Source organism: Leucoraja erinacea, chromosome 12 (genome assembly GCF_028641065.1).
Source record: "Leucoraja erinacea ecotype New England chromosome 12, Leri_hhj_1, whole genome shotgun sequence".
Lineage (NCBI taxonomy): Eukaryota > Metazoa > Chordata > Chondrichthyes > Rajiformes > Rajidae > Leucoraja > Leucoraja erinaceus.
The window spans coordinates 16,395,931-16,415,083 of record NC_073388.1 but is presented as its reverse complement, the minus strand read 5'-3'; the positions used below and the strand labels follow the sequence as shown (position 1 = coordinate 16,415,083).

Sequence of the window (19,153 nt, the reverse complement as noted above, 5' to 3'; positions counted from 1 at the left end):
GGGGAAATCTTTTAGGACCGAGATGAGAAAAACATTTTTTACACAGAGAGTGGTGAATCTCTAGAATTCTCTGCCACAGAATGTAGTTGAGGCCAGTTCATTGGCTATATTTAAGAGGGAGTTAGATTTGGCCCTTGTGGCTAAAGGGATCATGGGGTATGGAGAGAGAGCAGGTACAGGATACTGAGTTGGATGATCAGCCATGATCATATTGAATGGCGGTGCAGGCTCGAGGGGCCGAATGGCCTACTCCTGCACCTATTTTCTATGTTTCTATGTTTCTATGAATGCCAGTAATTAACAACATTGGGTCTATTGTTACAAGAACAAAAGTCTCAACAGGGCAAGGAAATGATAAAATATCTCAAATGGTAGTAACTCCAGTAGAGGGGAGAAAACCTAAACAAAAACAACTGGAAAAAAATTAAAAGCCTTGCAATAAGTTACAGACAAGTATATAATTGAGGTGACAGATATTTTGTTGATATCATAATGAATTTCCAAGGGTGTTTTACAGGCTAGAATCTAATTATCCATTTTAGATAATATTGATCTTAATACTTGATCTTTGAAGCCAGCCTTTGTCCAATAACAATTTTCTACGATTTAGTTCACTGACATCCCAATCTAATTTAAAATAATCTTTAAGAATCAGGGAGAATTCAGAATTCCCTGAATGAGATGAAAGGAATCTCAAATGACCAGTCACCTTGCTCCCAATCATTATCTACTTTGCATTTCTTAATTACTTCTTCCTCCCATGGTCGACAAACCTCACAGTGCACGGTGCCTGAAATTGGCCTGAAGAAACATTTCAGTCATTTTTTTCAGTGATACAAGTCACAGTCTGGTGCTCGACTGATAAATCAGTGAACGTTTGAGAGTGTAGGGTAACAGGGAGGAAGAAATGGGGGGAAATTCTGGAGAGGATAAACCTACATTGAATTTTCTGCTTTGTAGGTGCCAACATATACTGTTGGGTCGGACGGAACAAAATCAAATTATCTTTGAAAGTAGCAGCGAAATGGTGGCTATGTTCTCAATATTGTTCCAAATATGAATTACTCAAGAGTCACTGCACTTCCTTTTCATCCCATCCCCCCTCCCCTAACTCACTCTTGCCAACTTAGGCACCTGGTATCAGTGTATGTCTGCAGCAAGCTCTCATGGTTTTTATACATGCACGACAGACATTGAACACCAAAGTGTGGACACACAAAACACAGGCAAGGGTAGAAGGGGTGTGCACAAAGAGATGAAGGTTCAGTACCTGTTGTGGGCATCAAATAACAGACAACAGCCACTGTTGAACAGAATAAATGATGGAGGGAACAGGGAATTCCATTATTGGCTGCCTCTTTTGTCATTCACAGATGCAGGCTGTCACCTACCTGGGAAACATGCTGTTTCACATGTTGTTCTCTCACAGCCCACCTTGCTTTATCCTCCTGACAAGGCTACCTAAAAGCTCGGCTTTTCAGATTGTGACTGAAGCTCAGTCAGCCTCAAAGTGATTCTGAGAAGGGCGTTATAATCAGCAACGAAAATGGCACAGAATATATGAAACAGGTAATTCCTTCAATTTTCCCATGATAGTGCAGGAAGCTTTTAATACCGGTTACCATAATTTTTGCCAAGGTATTTCATACTGTAACACACAAATGTTATTGGGATTTTAAATACTTTTTCAACTGAGACATCTGTATTCAATCTCTTCCTTCACAAGTGACCATTCTAATCTCTGCTAAGGTGAACATAAAGCAGTATAAAGCTTGCAGTGAGGTCTAAACTAGGCATTCATTGATAGGTAATGAACAAGTCATTTGCTTTAAGCCTATGGCTGATGAGATTCTCATGAAACACAGTGGGGACTGTGCCGAATGCGCGTACAGCGCTATATTTTTGTGTGCTCCATAAGCGGTTGCGTATATTTGACAATTTGTGTACATTTATGAATTTCAATGCAAGGACATATGCAAAGGAGATAAAAGACTGACCGACAATGATGGTGCAGATTTCAAGAATACATTCATTACAGTCCGACCATTATTCCTATTTGTAGAACTCAACTGTTATTTTCCCAATTACAATCTGTAATGCTAATATCCAATTTAAAGATGAAGACAGAAGGCAGGTAATTTTCTCCTTTAAAGAGCGTGAGAAGAGACCTTGGTCCCTGTTTAGCACCCTATCTATGAAGGTGAAAATTACCTCGAGGATCACCACAACATAAAATGTCTCTTCCCACCCACAAGCTGACACTACACCAACTCACTGAGAACACCCAGAGCTCACCGTGACCTGCAAGACATGACTCATGTAGTCATAGAGTTATACAGCGTGGAAACAGTCCTTTTGGTCCAATTTTCCCACCAGCCAGCATGTCCCATCTACTCTGGTCCCACCTCTCTGCGTTTGGTCCATATCCCTCTAAACCTTATGTTGTAAAAGAATATGTGTGTTATGATTGTGTTTATAATTTGTTTGGTTGTTTTGTTGTTTGTCTTTTGCACAAAAGTCCGCGAGCATTGCCACTTTCATTTCACTGCACATCTCGTATGTGTATGTGACAAATAAACTTGACTTGACTTGACTTGACTGTCCAATCCACGTACCTGTCCAAATGTTTCTTAAACATTGCAATAGTACCTACCTCCTCTGGCAGCTTGTTCCATACACCCACCCAGTTTGAAAAAGCTTTCACTCAGGTTTTTATTAAACCCATGTCCTCTGGTTCTTGAATCCCTGACTCTGGGCAAGAGACTACCCGATCTATGCCTCTCATGATTTTGTACACAGTATCTTCAATATACACCCCTACACATGGACTACCAGTAATATATTTTTCAAAGATTCACATTTACTCATGCAATTTCCACAGGGACCTTCACATTCATATGATAGACAATAAGAGATTGGAGTCATATCGTTCTCTTTTCTCTTCTATATCTTTTGGTCCAATTGTATGTTGAGATTTATTGCCCGTCGCAACAACCTTTTCGCCTGAGATGAATGATCTTACTTCTCTGCCACTGCAGCCTGCTCAAGCAGTTTTCACTCAGCCAGATTACAAAACCTTTAAAGCGTACTTAATACGTGTTTCTCTATACCTGCATTTCATTGTTGACCTCACATGGGCAGCTGATGGATTTTTCTGACGCTAAACCCTATACAATATTTTCAAGGATCTATACAAGAAGCCATCAGTTGCTTTTTAATGCTGCACGCATGACCAAGTACAACATGCAGTATCGAGTCACATGCACTATTAATCCCAGCAGTTCAATGCCAAACAAATCATTAAAGGGGGCAGTGTGATACACCGTTTAATTACACCACTCCTAGAGGTTGGGAATGCTGGGGAGGCAGAGAAACATTATATCGTCAGCATCCTAATCATGAGGCAAATACTATTAGCACCATATTGTTATTGATGAGATCTTCAGGTTATACCACAGAAACACATACATACACATACTTCAGGTTATACCACAGAAACACACACATACATATTCTTTCACTCTCTCCACCCCCCTCTCTCTCTCTCTCTCTCTCTCTCTACCTCTGACATGTAGGCTGACAGATCCTGAGTGACACTGAATGTTTAAATTCAAATTAAACTCTTAAACTAGTCAGAATTTATGGTGAAGGAAAGATCCTATATGCGCTTGTCTTTTATTATGAAAGATTTATTGGCAGCGAGAGAATCATCTTTTAATTACATTTTGTCCTTGCGCAAATGCAATATTATAATTCAATTCAAATGTTTACAATTTCATTATATTTCAGAGTTATTTGTGTCGATGCAGTTTGAGCAAGCGCTGCAGAAGGTCTCTGGTATTTGAAGGCATACTAGATTAGAACAAACCTTCATTCAATTTCTCACCAAATTATTGAAGGAAACGATGATGAAACGCTACAAAGTCAGACCAATGACTGTATTTGAATGAGGACAGGAGCCCATACTCGATCGGGTCAGTCTCCAGTCTCAGCAGGACAACCAACGCAAGATGGAGTTTGTTGTTTAGGTTTAGGGAGATTCTTTACCCTAACTATTGCTTGAGAGTGACGAAGGCCTTGAATCTGCCCGGCCTCTCAGGTGGATAATGTTTTACAGCTTAGATTACAATTAGACAGCTCCAGAAAGACGGTGGAAAGTGTTTTTACTGGAAGTTATGAGGACCAAAATCCATGTAAAACAAAATTGTAAATAACTTCACAGTTTAAAACAAAACTGGAGCAGAAGCAAAGAAAAAAGGGGGTGATCATGAGAGGAATGTGTCTTGGGCTCTGCAGACAGTGAAACAGCCAGACAATGCTAAGATTGGATCTTGCTAAATGCTATCATTTATATTTCCCATTGCTGCAGCTTTATTTCAACCACATCAATACAAACTTCAATCATTCAATCTTTCCCTTTATAAAAACATGTATTGTGTGGAAAAATGTTCGGATTGAGGAAAAAAAAGTGCAAGGAAACATGCACAATGTCACCTTAAAAATCTCCCCCAAAAAAAGAAACTTAAAAAAATCAGGAGGTCTAAAAAGGTTTCTGTTCTGCATTCATGCACCATTTTCGAGCACCGAAAAATACCTTCATCTTCATCGCCATCATTATCAGCAAGATCATCGCCCTGTTTCTTTGCGTTGGTTCCTAGAATCGAAATGAGGAAAGACAAGGTGAAAGGAAACAAAAAGATCAAAAATATCACGTCTGTGAACACCATTCTGTCAAAGGTCATTGCAGAAACAAAGAACCTGAAATGTATTAATTAAATGTATCTCTCATCTCAAAAATGTCAATTTCTGTGATTGCATAGCCTGGCATCATTCATATTTTCAAATGAAAACTTTTAACGTGAAATATTCATCTACTGGTCCAAGAGAACTCCAAGCCCAGCTCTCTGACTGAGAGGTGACGGACATTTACACAATTGCCATCTGGCAATGCACCCGGCAAAGTTATGAGTAGGTATCTCTTTACTCAGTAATTGAAAAGCAAAGCACGATAGATGCTGAAAATCAGAAATAAAGGCAGAAAATGGCAGGAATTCTCAAAGGGTCAGGAAGCATCAAAAAAGAAACTAACTGAATGCTTCTCTCATCCTAGATGCTGTCTGATCTCTTGAGAACCTTCACCTTTTTCAGTTTTTATATCTGTTAACTCAGTCCTAAGGCATTGGACTATAGCCATTAACCATGTAATGGGTTGAAGTAAAGTTGAAAACAACGTCAGCTGTAACTCTCCACGTTAAGAGTACCAACTCACATCTTTTGGTTCATACAAGATGAAACTCTGTTTTACTGCATATCCTCATTTCCAAGCTTTAACCCCACAATATATTTTATGGTTAATCAGATATTTGGACATGATATTCAATGGGATTTCCACTGGTGATTCTCACTTGATGAATACCCAGTGGTTCTTGGGGTAGGTGTGTAGGAGACTGCCATTAATCGGGAACTTTGACCAGCTTCATCAATAAAACTGGAACTAACAACTGCAACTAACAACTGGAACAGTCGCATAAATAAAAAATGGTCAAATGCTGCAGTTAATGATTCATTTATTGTCTCTGCAAAGTCATTCCATCATTACAAATTAGAAATGGGATTGAATATTTCCAAGCTCGTAGTCAAGACTTGGAATAATATTGCTGCATTTTTTCCATTTGTACTAGGGGAAAAATCTTGGAAATTCCTAAGTGGAACTGTCAATATGCCTTTACCACAAAGGGTGCAGAGGCATAAGGACACAGCTCATTGTCACCTTTTCAAGTGCATTTTGAGATTAGTAATAAATGCTGAATATGCCAACTATGTCCATATCTCCTATGTGAAAGAAAGTAGTATTTTCCCAACCTAACTTGTCCTTATCTCATAGTAAGATGTTAACTCTCTAAACTTCACTGTAAGTCACTGTAATTTGGAAATCACTAATATTCTGGGACTTCTGAACAAACTAGGTCTGGGGGCTTTACTTGTTTCCTCTAATCTGTTGCAAGCAAAAAGGCAATAAGTGGTATCAGGTGTGCAAGCAGCACAAGAACGGTTGCTGGTAAGAGTGGAGGCAATCTCCCACCTGCTGATCTCAGATGTTTTTTTAAACATAAGTAAGATGATTTGCCACTGGTCACTTATTAAAGCCAACGGAACCAAATTTGCAAGGTAGCATAAGATGCACAAATTTTACGTTTGCATTTATTTAGCACCGGTGATGAAAGATCAATTTCTCATTGTCCTCCAGCTCTTGGCCAGCACACTGTTGAAGGGAGTCTGAAGACATCAGCACATTTTGCATGGAGCGGCAAAATCAGAGCTGAAGAATGTTTCCAATGTTGGGGAGAATATCCTGGGTCCTTTCATACACTGCTGCTCATAAAATGTTTATTTGGGAACTCTCTGGATTAGATTCACATAGAAAGCCAGACAATTGGAATTGTTTGCTTTTGTTTTAACTGGAGTGTGTAGGCTGAAATGGTTCTCAGGGTCAGCAAAATGCAGCCGTTCCCAGGTGTGCTCTTAGTCCCTATAAACGAGCACAGGGACTCGCTTTGGCTTTGTCACCCACTGGTGAAAGGAAACGAGAACATCAGGAGCAGGGAAGAAGTTCCTCTGCTCTCCGACAACAACCAAATCAAGTGTGACCATTTGGCTGTTGATAGCTATTTCCACACATTTCTGTAGCAGTGCCTAGAGCTAAGTACACTGTGCACAGTACTCTATTTTAATTCTCACTTCATGATTCTCTGGCAAGAGTCTACCGATGTGCTCAGAATAAGATATTTTGCTTGGAATGCTATATTCTGCAAGATGATATCACCATACTTTCCTTGTGCTTTATAGTTATTCCACAACATGCTGGACAAGTCCCTCTGCATATATATTATATTCTTAGGTGGCATGCTCAGTGAAAATGCTTACAATGATAGTAAACAATGAGCTTATCCCAGGGAGAATACCTTGCAAACTAGAGAAGCAATGATAACCATTTGCACCCAGTGTCAAGAAGCAGTATGAAGCTCAATTACACTCACATTGCAGCACATCTTTTGCAGATGTATGCTTTCTTTGAACAAAATATTGCAAGTAAACATTTCCTGAAGAAGGGTTTAAATACAGAACAATACACTCTTTCCATGACAACTGAACCTGGAGGAATAGTGTGAGAAAATCTAACATTGCTCAATAGTAATATGAGTGACTTCAAAATTGTAAGTGGCCCAATTTTGGAGATAGCAATCTAATGTAGCATACCTGCACAATGGCCTCAAGAGATCAAGAATGACAATAAAAAATGTATTTTGTAGCAAGGAGCATAACAATATTCAGAATGCACAATTAAAGCCCAGTTTTATTTTTTTACCGAATCTTCCACTCCATGAGGGAATGGAATTTCATCTGTAAAAAACTATGGGGGGGCGACCTGTGAAAGTCCACCAATATATACACTTAATAGTGACATATGAGTGTGCACTGACTCTATTCAAGAGTAGCAGTTATCAATGCCAGAATATTAATTGGTTGATTACAACAATGATTTAGCTTTTTGCAGTTTGTTTCCTAGGCTTGCAAGTGAAAGCAAAGCATAACTGCCCAACATTTGGGACCAAAGGCCAAACAGGACAAGGACAGTAAGTACTAAATTCTCACAGCCTCCTTCTTAGCCGGCATGTACAAACGACTAGTACAAACGACTAGTGCTTGGGGGTTCTTTTGACAAATTACAAGTTCACAATTTGACCTGCACAGCAGAATGCTGGTCATTCAGGTCAGGATGGTTACACTGATGCTGTATGTTATTTTTGACTTCAAAGAAGGACCAAAATGACAAAGAGCAGAAGCAGCATGGACATTTCCATAAGCAGCAGTACACAGTATCTGCACCAGCAGAATCATCGACAGCTGTTGCTTCCAGATCTTGAGGTCCATAAGAAAGAGAATACAACAAATATACATCAGCAAGAAGCCATATCCAACAAACTTCAAAAACAATTGTAAGTTCTCAAATGTTGTGGATCAGGATGGGCTTGCAGCTGTCAGTTAGAGTCATAGAGACACGACAGCATGGAAACAGGCCCTTCGGTCCAATTTGCCCACACCAATCAACATGCATCGGACTTCGTTTGGCCCATAGTTCTTTACAAATTCTTTATAAATAAACATACTCGTCTTTAAGAATTGGAACCAACTTTTAAAAATTATGGCACAGGTAAGGATAAGGGCTCTAGGGCATTGCTTTTTGGCTTTTTGATGACAGGATCAAAGTCTTGGGAATACTCAAGTGAGCAATAAAATGGGAAACATAGAAACATAGAAATTAGGTGCAGGAGTAGGCCATTCGGCCCTTTGCACCGCCATTCAATATGATCATGGCTGATCATCCAACTCAGTATCCCGTACCTCTTCTCTCCATACCCCCTGATCCCCTTAGCCACAAGGGCCACATCTAACTCCCTCTTAAATATAGCCAATGAACTGGCCTCAAACCCTCTGTGGCAGAGAGTTCCAGAGATTCACCACTTTCAGAATTAAGAACAGAGAAGAACATGAAGAACATGAAGAACTTCCCGTCATTGTTCATTACTTAATTTGCTCTCTATAAGGGTGTTAGAAACATATCCAATTAATGCTTTCAATTGCAAATCACAAATGCTATTGAGAGAGAATAATTTGCAGAGGTACAGGAAATAAGAGACAAAGAATGGTATGGCTTGGATTGCTGCCCTAGTTTTGGACTGAATCTTCTCCTTCTGTACTATGACATTTCAATGATTCTATATGCACTATACAGTGGTGGAAGGAGACATAAATGTCAACTTCTCATTTGTTGCTATCCTTATTGAGTGCTCCACAATTAACATTCTAATTCATGTCCCAGAAACGGCATATGCCTTTGCATAGACACAGATAATTTGAGAATGTTGGCCAGAAGTCTCCCAGCAATAAGACCATAGATCTGAATAGGCTTCCTTTCCCTTTGCCAGAAAGCTGCATCACACACAAGTACAAATAAGGATTCAAATTTGTGTATCGTGTACCTGGCAATAAATACAGTTTTACATTGGTTCTCATTAAATTTGGAACCATCTTTTAAGCACTTTTTTTTTCTTGCCCAGTTTTGGGTTTTGGTTAGGAAGTAGCATTTTCACTTATGATTAATATTATGATGTGAGTTGTACTAAAGTAAATCGGTATCTGTGAAATGTTTGCACAAGGTTGGGTGGCTGAATTATTGTATTGGGGTGAGGGGAATGGATTTTGCACATGGCGAGAATGGTGGAATATGTGAAATGTTCAATAATGAAGTCACCTGAGTAGCAAAGCACAATTCTGAAAGGCCTTGACCCCAAACGTCACCTATTCTTTTTCTCCAGAGATGCTGCCTAATCTGCTGAGTTACTCCAGCATTTTGTGTCTATCTTCTGCTGATCCGTTAGCCGCACAATGTTTCATTTATTTTTGGCCTTCAAAATTCCTCCTGCATTTTCACACTTCACACCTGTTACAACTAGTAGTGAGCACTCCTTTCTACAACCCAGACCCTGCATACAGAAGGATGCCTCCAGATCTGTCAAGAATATACATTATATCTATAGCTTGCTAATGGCCTCTGGCGTGTTATATAGCTCTTGCTGCATTGTTCGTTGGCCTTGTTATTGAGATCTTCACAGATGTCATCTGCCTTATTTTATGCATCTATCTCTTTTTTACAAACAGCTAGCCAATAATTATGTTTAAAACCTCCATCATCTACAACCATCTTACTTTATGTGCTTGCTGGTACAAGACTCACTGCCAAGTGAACCAGATGTCCAAGCTCAACTAGTATCCAATAAAATAAGCATGGCCTTAACTGAAACCTCCTGGGGCTTTGTTGGAATATTTACTGGATTGTACAGACTGTATCTAGCAAGTGCTCAAGTAACAATGCCTTGTTTGCCAGGCTGGAAACCAGCAGTACTTCTCCTTAGGAGCTGTGTGTGATATATTTGAAGCTTTTGACTGATTGCAATCATTGCAGGAGTTATCTTCAGTCAGTTTAGTTTATTGTCACGTGCACTGAGGTTCAGTGAAAAGCTTTTGTTGGGTGCTAACTAGTCAGCGGAAAAACAATAGATGATTACAATCGAACCATTTACAGTGTACAGATACATGATAAGGGAATAACTTTAAGTGCAAGGTAAAATCTGGTCAAAGACAGTCCGAGGGTCATCACTGAGGTTGATAGTTCAGGACAGCTCTCTAGTTGTGGTAGGATGATTCAGTTGGCTGACAACAGCTGAGAAAAAACTGTCTATGAATCTGATGTGTGTTTTCACACTTCTATACCTGTTGCCCGATGGGAGAGGGGAGTCAGTCAGTGTACTGAGCTCAACTGTCTTCAGTTATGGGGTGGAAAATTGCAACCTTCACGTGGTCCACCCTGTTTCGACGAATGCAATCAACCTGGCTTGCACAAACGGAAGATCAAACAGAACAAGTTTTCTTACAACTTTAGACTGGGCATGCCATACGCAAGAATTTATTTTATCATCAAAAGTTGAGATGCCACTAATGATTATATAGCTCTCAGTTTCATTTGCAATTCCTTGGTGCATTAATGCAGCATAACTTGGATAATACTAAGACTTGGTTTGATAAGTAAATATAAGTAAAAGCACGGGACACTGCTTTCAGGTCAGGCGATGCTCGAGCCTACAGTTCACCCAGGGCTAACCTGAAGAGGGGCATCAAGAAGGCCAAGCACTGCCATAAGCTCAGGATTGAGGAGCACTTCAACAACAACTCCGACCCCCGACGCATGTGGCAAGGCATCCAGGCCATCACGGACTATAGACCCACCAACACCACCCCCACATCCAGCGACGCCTCCTTCCTTGAGGAGCTTAACCATTTCTATGGCCGCTTCGACAGGGACAATCTAGAGACAGCCATCAAGGCTGTGCTCCCTGCTGATCACCAACCCCTCACACTCACCCCTTACGATGTGTATGTGGCACAGAGTAGGACTAATGCACGTAAGGCTGCTGGCCCTGACGGCATCCCCGGACGCGTCCTCAGGGCCTGTGCTGCGCAGCTGACAGACGCCTGGACTGACATCTTCAACCTGTCACTTGCCCAAGCAGTTGTCCCCATGTGCCTTAAAACCACCTCCATCGTGCCAGTGCCAAAACACTATACTGCGGCAAGTCTCAACGACTTCCGCCCAGTTGAACTTACCCCCATCATCACCAAGTGCTTCGAGAGGCTGGTCCTGGCACACCTCAAAGGCTGCCTACCCCCCACACTGGATCCCCATCAGTTTGCCTACCGCAAGAATGCACTGCCGCCAGATCCTCCTGACTCAGCTGCTGCCATTCTGCCTCAGTCCACTCCTAGCCTTATCCAGTCCATTAAGGAACCATTTCTTCCCACCACAGAGAGGTACCATGGTGATCCAACTACCTGCAGGTCCTTTTTGTCCCAGTGCTGCTTGGTTTTTGAGCTACGACTGTCCTGCTTCAGCACTGAATGCTCCAATGTTGCCTATGCCATCTCCCTGCTGTCAGGACGTGCTTCAGCCTGGGGTACAGCTGCCTGGGAGAGACAGCTACATTTCTGTCTGGACGTTGGCCATTTTACGGTTGAGCCGAGTAGGATTTTCGACCATCCTTTAGTCGGAAGAGAGGCAGCCGCGAGGATGCTGCATCTCCACTGGAGGGCACGCTCTGTTGCTGATTATGCCATTGACTTCGGACCACGGCTATAGAGAGCGGTTGGTGCGATACCGTTCTGCTCAGTGCCTTCATTCATGGCCTCAACGAGAACCTGAAGGATGAGTTGTTCTCTCGTGACCTCCCCTCTGGTCTGGACTCGCTCAATGATGTCACCATCGGTTAGATAACCAGCTCCGAGAGCCAAAACGAGCCAGGCTACCAGCAGCTCTTTACCAGTCACCTAACCCTTCACACTCTTCCCGTCGTATTGAGCCTATGGTTCCACTTCCCTCTGAAGCAAGAAGCCTCACGCATCCCGGCCCTGATCCAATAGGAAGGCGCTATAGGTGCATCAAATCCAGGACAAATAGACTCGGAAATAGTTGCTTTCCGAAAATTATAACTACTCTTAATTCAAATTCACACATGCACTGACTTCACAGCCCAACACCCGGACTTCCACCTATATATATGTATATAGCGCCGCAGAATTGTGCACCTCCCACCCCCCCCCCCCCCCCCCCCCCTTCTCCCTGGTTTTGTTTTTCTGTCTTCTTGTTTTTTTGTACTAAATTATATGTATGCACTGAGTACGAGCAGTTTTCAATTTCACTGTACATGTATAGTGACAATAAAGGGCATATCTATATCAATGGAGGGGGAGCCTATGCAGATCGGCAGCACCAGGTTGAGGGAGGCCGAGCGCCCGAGACGCATACGGGGGAGCAGTTGTCTCTACTGTGGAGGTTCTGGACATTTCATCGCTGCCTGCCCAGTAAAAGCCAACACTCCCCAGTTAGAGAGGGATTATGGGTGAGCAAAGTTTATTTCCCTCTTTCCACTGGATTTACTCCTTTCACTGTACTCATTGGGCACAAGTTATTGAAACTCAATGCACTCATTCAATCAGGGACAGATGATAGCTTCATTGATATCACTCTAGCTCGGAAATTCCACATTCCCCCAATAGGGGCAGAAGAGCCCCGCCCACTTGATGATAGAACCATTGGTCTGACCTCACTCGCTACTATCCCGCTAGAACCTTGTGTTAATGGTAACCACCGCGTGCTCTTACTAAACTCACCTCGTGTTCCAGTCGTTCTGGGACGGCCTTAGCTCACAACTCACAACCCTAGTGTCAACTGGTCCACTGGCAAGATCTCCACGAGGGCAACATTGTCACGTTAATTGACATCGTTCCGCTTGTCTTCCATTCACCTCTTTGTCTGTTATTCCTAGTGACTATCCCGACCTGCGCAGGGCACCATTCGAGTATCATGAACTGAAAGAGGTTTCTTGCAAGTCCAGAGCCACCTTGTTACCTCCTCACCGCCCTTATGATTGTGCCATAGACCTATTATCCAGTACCTCACTACCCCGTGGTTGTCTGTACTCGCTCTCTGCTCCTGAGTTCGATGCCATGGAGAGATACATTTCTGAGTGTCTGACAGCTGGTATAATCCATCCTCCTCTCCTGCCGCGGTGGGAGTTTGCTTTGTGAGTAAGAAGGATGGCAGCTTTCGCACTTGCATTATCGAGGCTTGAATTACATCGCTGTCAAGAATAGTTATCCCTTGCCACTCATCTCCTCTGAATTCAACTGCCTGCAGCATGGCACCATGTCCACTAAGTTGGATCTACCAATTGGTTCACATCAAGGAAGGAGACGAGTGGAACACAGCCTTCAACACACCCAGCGGGCACTACGAGTACCTCGTAATGCCCATCGGCCTGACCAACGATGTCAGGCACTGGTCAATGATGTGCTCCATGACATGCTGAACCAGTTTGTCTTCATGTACCTGGATGACATCCTCGTCTACTCTGGCCCTGCATCGGAACATACCCGCCTTTTCTGTCTCGTCCTGCGGTGGCTATGGCAGCTGTTTGTCAAGGCGGCAAAGTGTTCGTTCCACCAGCCCACGGTGTCCTTCCTGGGATACATCCTCTCTGCTTGCCATGTCGAGATGGATCCAGGAAAGGTGAGAGCGGTGGTAGATTTGCCTGAACCTACCAGTACAAAGGAGTTGCGTTTCCTCGGCTTTGCCAATTTCTACCGCCGCTTCATCCACAACTACAGCATCCTGGCTGCTCCGCTCACTGCTCACACGTCTACCTCCATCATGTTTGCCTGGCCTACTGATGCTGAGGGGGCCATTCCAGGATCTTAAGCAACGCTTCACTTCCGCCCGCATCCTGGTGCATCCTGACCCGGTCCGTCAGTTTGTGGTGGAGGCCGATGACTCTAACGTTGGAGTTGGGGCGGTGCTTTCCCAATGCTCCTCCAAGGACCAGAAGATGCACTCGTGTTCCTTCTTCTCTCTCCGGCTGAGAGGAATGATGACATCGGCAACAGAGAACTGCTGGCAGTGAAACTGGCTTTGGAGGCGTGGAGGTATTGGTTAGGGGGCACTGAACAACCATTCCATTATGGATTAACCACAAGATACTGGAGAACCTGCGTTCAGCGACGAGAATTAAGCCCCATCTTGCCCGGTGGGCCCCATTTTTCACCAGGTTTAACTTCACATTGTCATAACACCCAGGGTCCAAGAATGTCAAGCCCGATTCCCTCTCCTGCCATTCCCATGAACCCAACCTGCCTCCCACCTGCCTTGTGGGCTCCATCACCTGAGAGATCGAGACCACAGTCCGCAATGTCTACTGCCATCCTGGTTTGGGGCCGCCCAATAAATTATTTGTCTCGAACTCCACTCGCTCTGAATTATTCCAGTGGGCCCATAGCTCTAATCTTGCCTGACATCCTGCCGCCGGCCACACCCTCTACGTCCTGCGCCAACGGTTCTGGAGGGCCACCATGGAGGCCAACACCCAGTCTATCATCGCCGCCTGCTCTGCCTTTGCACAGAGTAAGACTTCCCATTAACCTCCCTCGTGTCTCCTTCATCCTCTGCCAGTTCCCAGCCGTCCCTGGTCCCACATCGCACTGGACTTCATCACCGGCTCGTCTCAGTCCAAGGGGTAAATACTGTTATTCAAAGCGCTGTTGACCATTTCCCCAAATCTGCACATTTCATTCCTCTTCCCAAGCTCCCATCTGCTCCAGAACTCGCTCACCTCCTTGTGAACCAGGTCATCAGACTCCATAGTTTCCCTCTAGACATCGTCTCAGACAGGTATCTGCAGTTCACCTCACAGTTCTAGAAGGCTTTCTGCTTCCTGTTAGGCTCCTCCACCAGCCTCTCACCTGGGTTCCATCTGCAATCTAATGGCCAGTCGGAGAGAGCCAACCAGGACCTGGAGATCACCCTACGTTGCCTGGTGTCCGCCAAACCAACCTCTTGGTCTAGTATTTGAGAAGGAACTGCAGATGCTGGAAAATCGAAGGTACACAAAAATGCTGGAGAAACTCCGCGAGTGCAGCAGCATCTATGGAGCAAAGGAAATAGGCAACGTTTCGTGCTGAAACCCTTCTTCAGACTGGTCTAGTATGTTGGAGTGGATTGAATATGCCCACAATTCCCTGCCCAGTTCTGCCACCTGTCTGCCTCCATTCCACTGTTCCCTTGGTTATCAGCCTCCTCTGTTCCCAGGAGGTCTCCATTCCCTCTGCCCAGGGGTTTGTGCTCCGCGGTTGTCAGACCTGGAGGTAGGCCCGTTCTGCCCCGCTCCGCTCCGCACCGATCCAGGCAAATCGTCACTGGACCCCTGCCCCTCGCTACCACCCTGGCAGATGGTATGGAGTCCACCCGAGACCTCCCCCTCTGTGTTGAGTCCTGTAAGTTGGCACCCCGGTTTATTGTGATCCATTCACTGTCCTCAGACCTTGGTCATCAACCGCTCTGCTGTCCACCTTCCATGTATCCCTGGTTAAGTCTGTGTCTTCCAGCTCCCTGTCTCCTGCTCCTCTGCTACCTCTGACACATCATTGATGGTGATCATGCCTATACAGTGAAGCAACTGCTGAAGTCCCGGCGGCATGGCAGAGGGATCCACTACCAGATTGATTGGGAGGGCTACGGACCAGAGGAGAGGAGCTGGGTCTCTGCCCGTGACATCCTAGACCCTTTCCTCATCCATGGTTTTCATTAACAGCATCCGGATCAGCCTAGGAGGATGCCAGGAGGCGTCCGTGGGAGAGGGGGCTCCTGTCGCTCCTGCCACGCCTCCAGACTATTGAGACTCTCTCCACATTCCTCCCCTGATCTAATCATGAGTTACACCTGCATTCACTCTGCTCCCCTCATCAGTCAAGGGTTATATGCCTGCTATCTACATTCACTCCCTGCAGACTAATCAGTTCTGTATTCAGTCGGCTACATTCGCTATTGGACTTTGGTTTTCTCCTGGGCATGACTTGGTGTGCCTGCATTCGAGTCCTCTCCATTCCTGCGCCTTCTGACAAAATCCAGTGAAGGCTTTTTTCCATTAAAAAACTAAAATTAAAGCAATCTAAACTTGACCCATGTTTAAAGACCTGACTTGAATCTTTCAGGAATGTCATAGCAGACCCCACACACAGCAGACACTCTCTTGAACCAGCATTGAAAGCCATGCCTATGTACTCCAACCCTCAAAGCACGATTCCCATCTTTTATGTGCAAATGTATTTATTGGAACAGCTTACTGTCTTCTGGTCAAGTCTCATCCAATCCCTTCTTGAGGGTTTACAGTTTTTTTTCATAGCTTTTAAGTTTGGTTTCTTGCAACTGCACCTTTTCATCAAATGTGTCCGTCCTGTGTCCTTTGGTTCTTGAGCTATCCATTAATGGGTACTGTATACCCCTATTTACCACGTTTAAAACAGTCATATTCTTGTTCACTATTACCAAATCTTCTCTCGATCTTCTTTGCTCTAGGAAGAATAACCATAATTTCTCCAGTCCAATCTAAAAGTTGAAATCCCTGATACCTGGGGCCTTTCAAATGCATTTTGTTCAATATCCCTTACAAGAACTTCACATCTTTCTTTACGTCCAGCATGCTGAATTAGAGTGTTGAGCTCAGCTGTGGCTTAAACGGTGTTTTGCAATGCTTCACCATAACATCCCTGCATTTGCATTTGATGCCTCTTGTTATGAATCTCAGGCTTTCACTAGGATTCATAATCTTCTCAAAATACATTTCCACTTTCGAAGATAAGATGAAAGATAAGTACACTTATATTCAGGCTCATTTTTCCTGCACATCTTTTACATTATTAATTTTGTACATTTTTTTCTTATTCTTTCTGCCAGTGTATTGCATCATAATTATTTCAGCTGCCACCTGTGCGCCTACTCAACCAGTAATGGTGTGAAACATGACCCTGGCTAGCTGTGAACCTACTCTGGGTCCTGCAAAAACCTCTTCATAGAAAGCCAGTCTGGGAATTAATTTTGTTAATGAGGCTGCAATCCCCAATCGGAAATCATTTTAATTACAGCGGACCTGGTTTCCCATGTTTGGTAACCAATGCAGCTGAAAGGATGAGGGTGCTGCCAGGTCCAACATGCTTTCCAACAAACAAATGGGCAGGAAAAGAAGGACTGCTCCCTCCTGGCAGCCACTCTTTCCCTCGATTGACCAACCAATTGTGGCACAATGCAGATAGAGTCATAGAGTGTGGAAACAGGCCTTTTGGCCCAACTTGCCCACACCGGCCAACATATCCCAGCTGCACTTCCCACCTGCCTGTGTTTGATCAATATCCCTCCAAGCCTGTCCTATCCATGTACCTGTCTAACTGCTTCTTAAATGTTGGAAAAGTCCCTGCCTCAATTACCTCATCTGGCAGCCTATTCCATACACCCACCAACTTTTGTGTGAAAAAGTTACCCCCTCAGATTCCTATTAAATCTTTCCTCTTCACTATAAACCTATGTCCTCTGGTCCTTGATTCGACTCTGGGCAAGAGTCTCTGTGCATCTATCTGATCTATTCCTCTCATGACTGTGATGCTGGTGAATTTGATTATTGTCTTAGCTGAGAACATGCTCCTAAGAGATACAAGGCAGCTGTTGTTTCCAGGGTCTCACCCTTGATCCTTACTGTCAGCATGCATAGAACATAGAAAAGTATAGCACAGGAACATCACATATTGCTGAGATGACCTACACTTATCAGCCTGCACATGATCCATATCATCTCATTGCCTACATATCCATGTTTCTATCTAAAAGCCTCTTTAACATCACAATAGTATCTGTCTTCACCACCACTCCTGGCACTGTAAAAAAAAAACTTGCCCTGCACTTCCCTTTTAAAGTTTGACTCTTTCACCTGTTTTATACAATGAGGCATGTCATTAGGGAATTTTGTCTTGTGGATGCCGAGTGTGTGAAACTGACTGTTCTCATAGTTTTCTGATGATGGGTAGGTTTTCTTGCTATATTTGTGCAGGACTGTTCATTGCATTTGCCCTACGGTCTTGTGAAAGCTCACCAGAGGTTTAACAGTGCTTTGGAATGATGATATATGACTGCTCCTGCTCGAGTACAGACTCCATGTCACAAGCAGCAACACAAGTAAGAATGTTGGTTAACAACCAGTCTTGCTGACCTGTGAATTACTGGGAATGCGAGAAGTACTGCCATATACTATTGATGGAAAGCACTACAAACCTATGCTATTGACTATTACAAACCTTAGAGTAAATGGAATGGATAGTACAACACACAGGACAGCAAGTATAGCTACCCACCATGACAGCAAACTGGGAATACAGGTCAACCTTAATGGCAAAGGATTGATTGAGACAACTCAAACTAGTCAGGAAGAATGTTTTTAGTGCTCACGCTTGAAAGGTGCACCTTAACACATTGATGGAAAGATTTGACAATTCTCTTAGACACAGCTTCACTGGCATAACTGGGCATAATGTACGCATTCACATCAGACCAAGTGCAAAGCTGCCCCATTGCAATCCAGTCTAGTCCCGCAAGATTGAAAGAGTCCAATTGAATAGGCTAGTAAAGAAAAAAGGCAAGCTTGTGAAAACTGACGGAAGTGAGCAGACCATGGCAACTTCTTCCTAATGATAAAGACACCAGGTTCCTGCTTCACATACCAAATATGCCACAGATCAATTGAGCATGTCATGGTTTACCTGAAGAGCTCATTTCTGACAATGGCCTTCATTTTCAACCTAATCTGCTTCCAGTCTTTGAAGAAATGAATAGTACCAAATGTACCGATGTGCCTTCAATCCAGCTTTAAATGGAGCAATTAAAGGTCAATCAGAATAGCCAAGGGGAGTCTAAGAAGCAAATACTGCAAGGTTATTCAATACTTAGCATGTTGGGCAATTTCCTTCTAAAGTGCATAAGTACAGAACCCTTTTGCATTATAGAATGGGGTCAACACCTGTAGAATTCCTTTTGAGGAAAAGATTGTGAACATATTTGTCTTGTTCAATGAAATGTTGCTCCTAGTGTAGAATAGCAGTTGAATCATAATGTTACTATGACTATGCAAAGAAACTAAAGAAGCAGAAAACATCGGAATCAAAATGT

At 43.5% G+C, this 19,153-nt stretch overlaps 1 protein-coding gene across 3 annotated transcripts in view; it reads right to left on the bottom strand.

The window, feature by feature from the left end:
• nlgn3a (neuroligin 3a) overlaps positions 1 to 19,153 on the bottom strand; it is a 232,911-nt gene that overhangs the window by 95,722 nt on the left and 118,036 nt on the right. For 2 of the 3 annotated variants that reach the window (XM_055643648.1, XM_055643649.1), the window contains one exon: positions 4,595 to 4,654. The exons of the other annotated variant lie outside the window; for it this stretch is intronic. In XM_055643648.1, the coding sequence (XP_055499623.1) occupies positions 4,595 to 4,654 (60 nt within the window). The remainder of the gene's footprint in view (positions 1 to 4,594; positions 4,655 to 19,153) is intronic. 3 annotated transcript variants of the gene reach the window in all.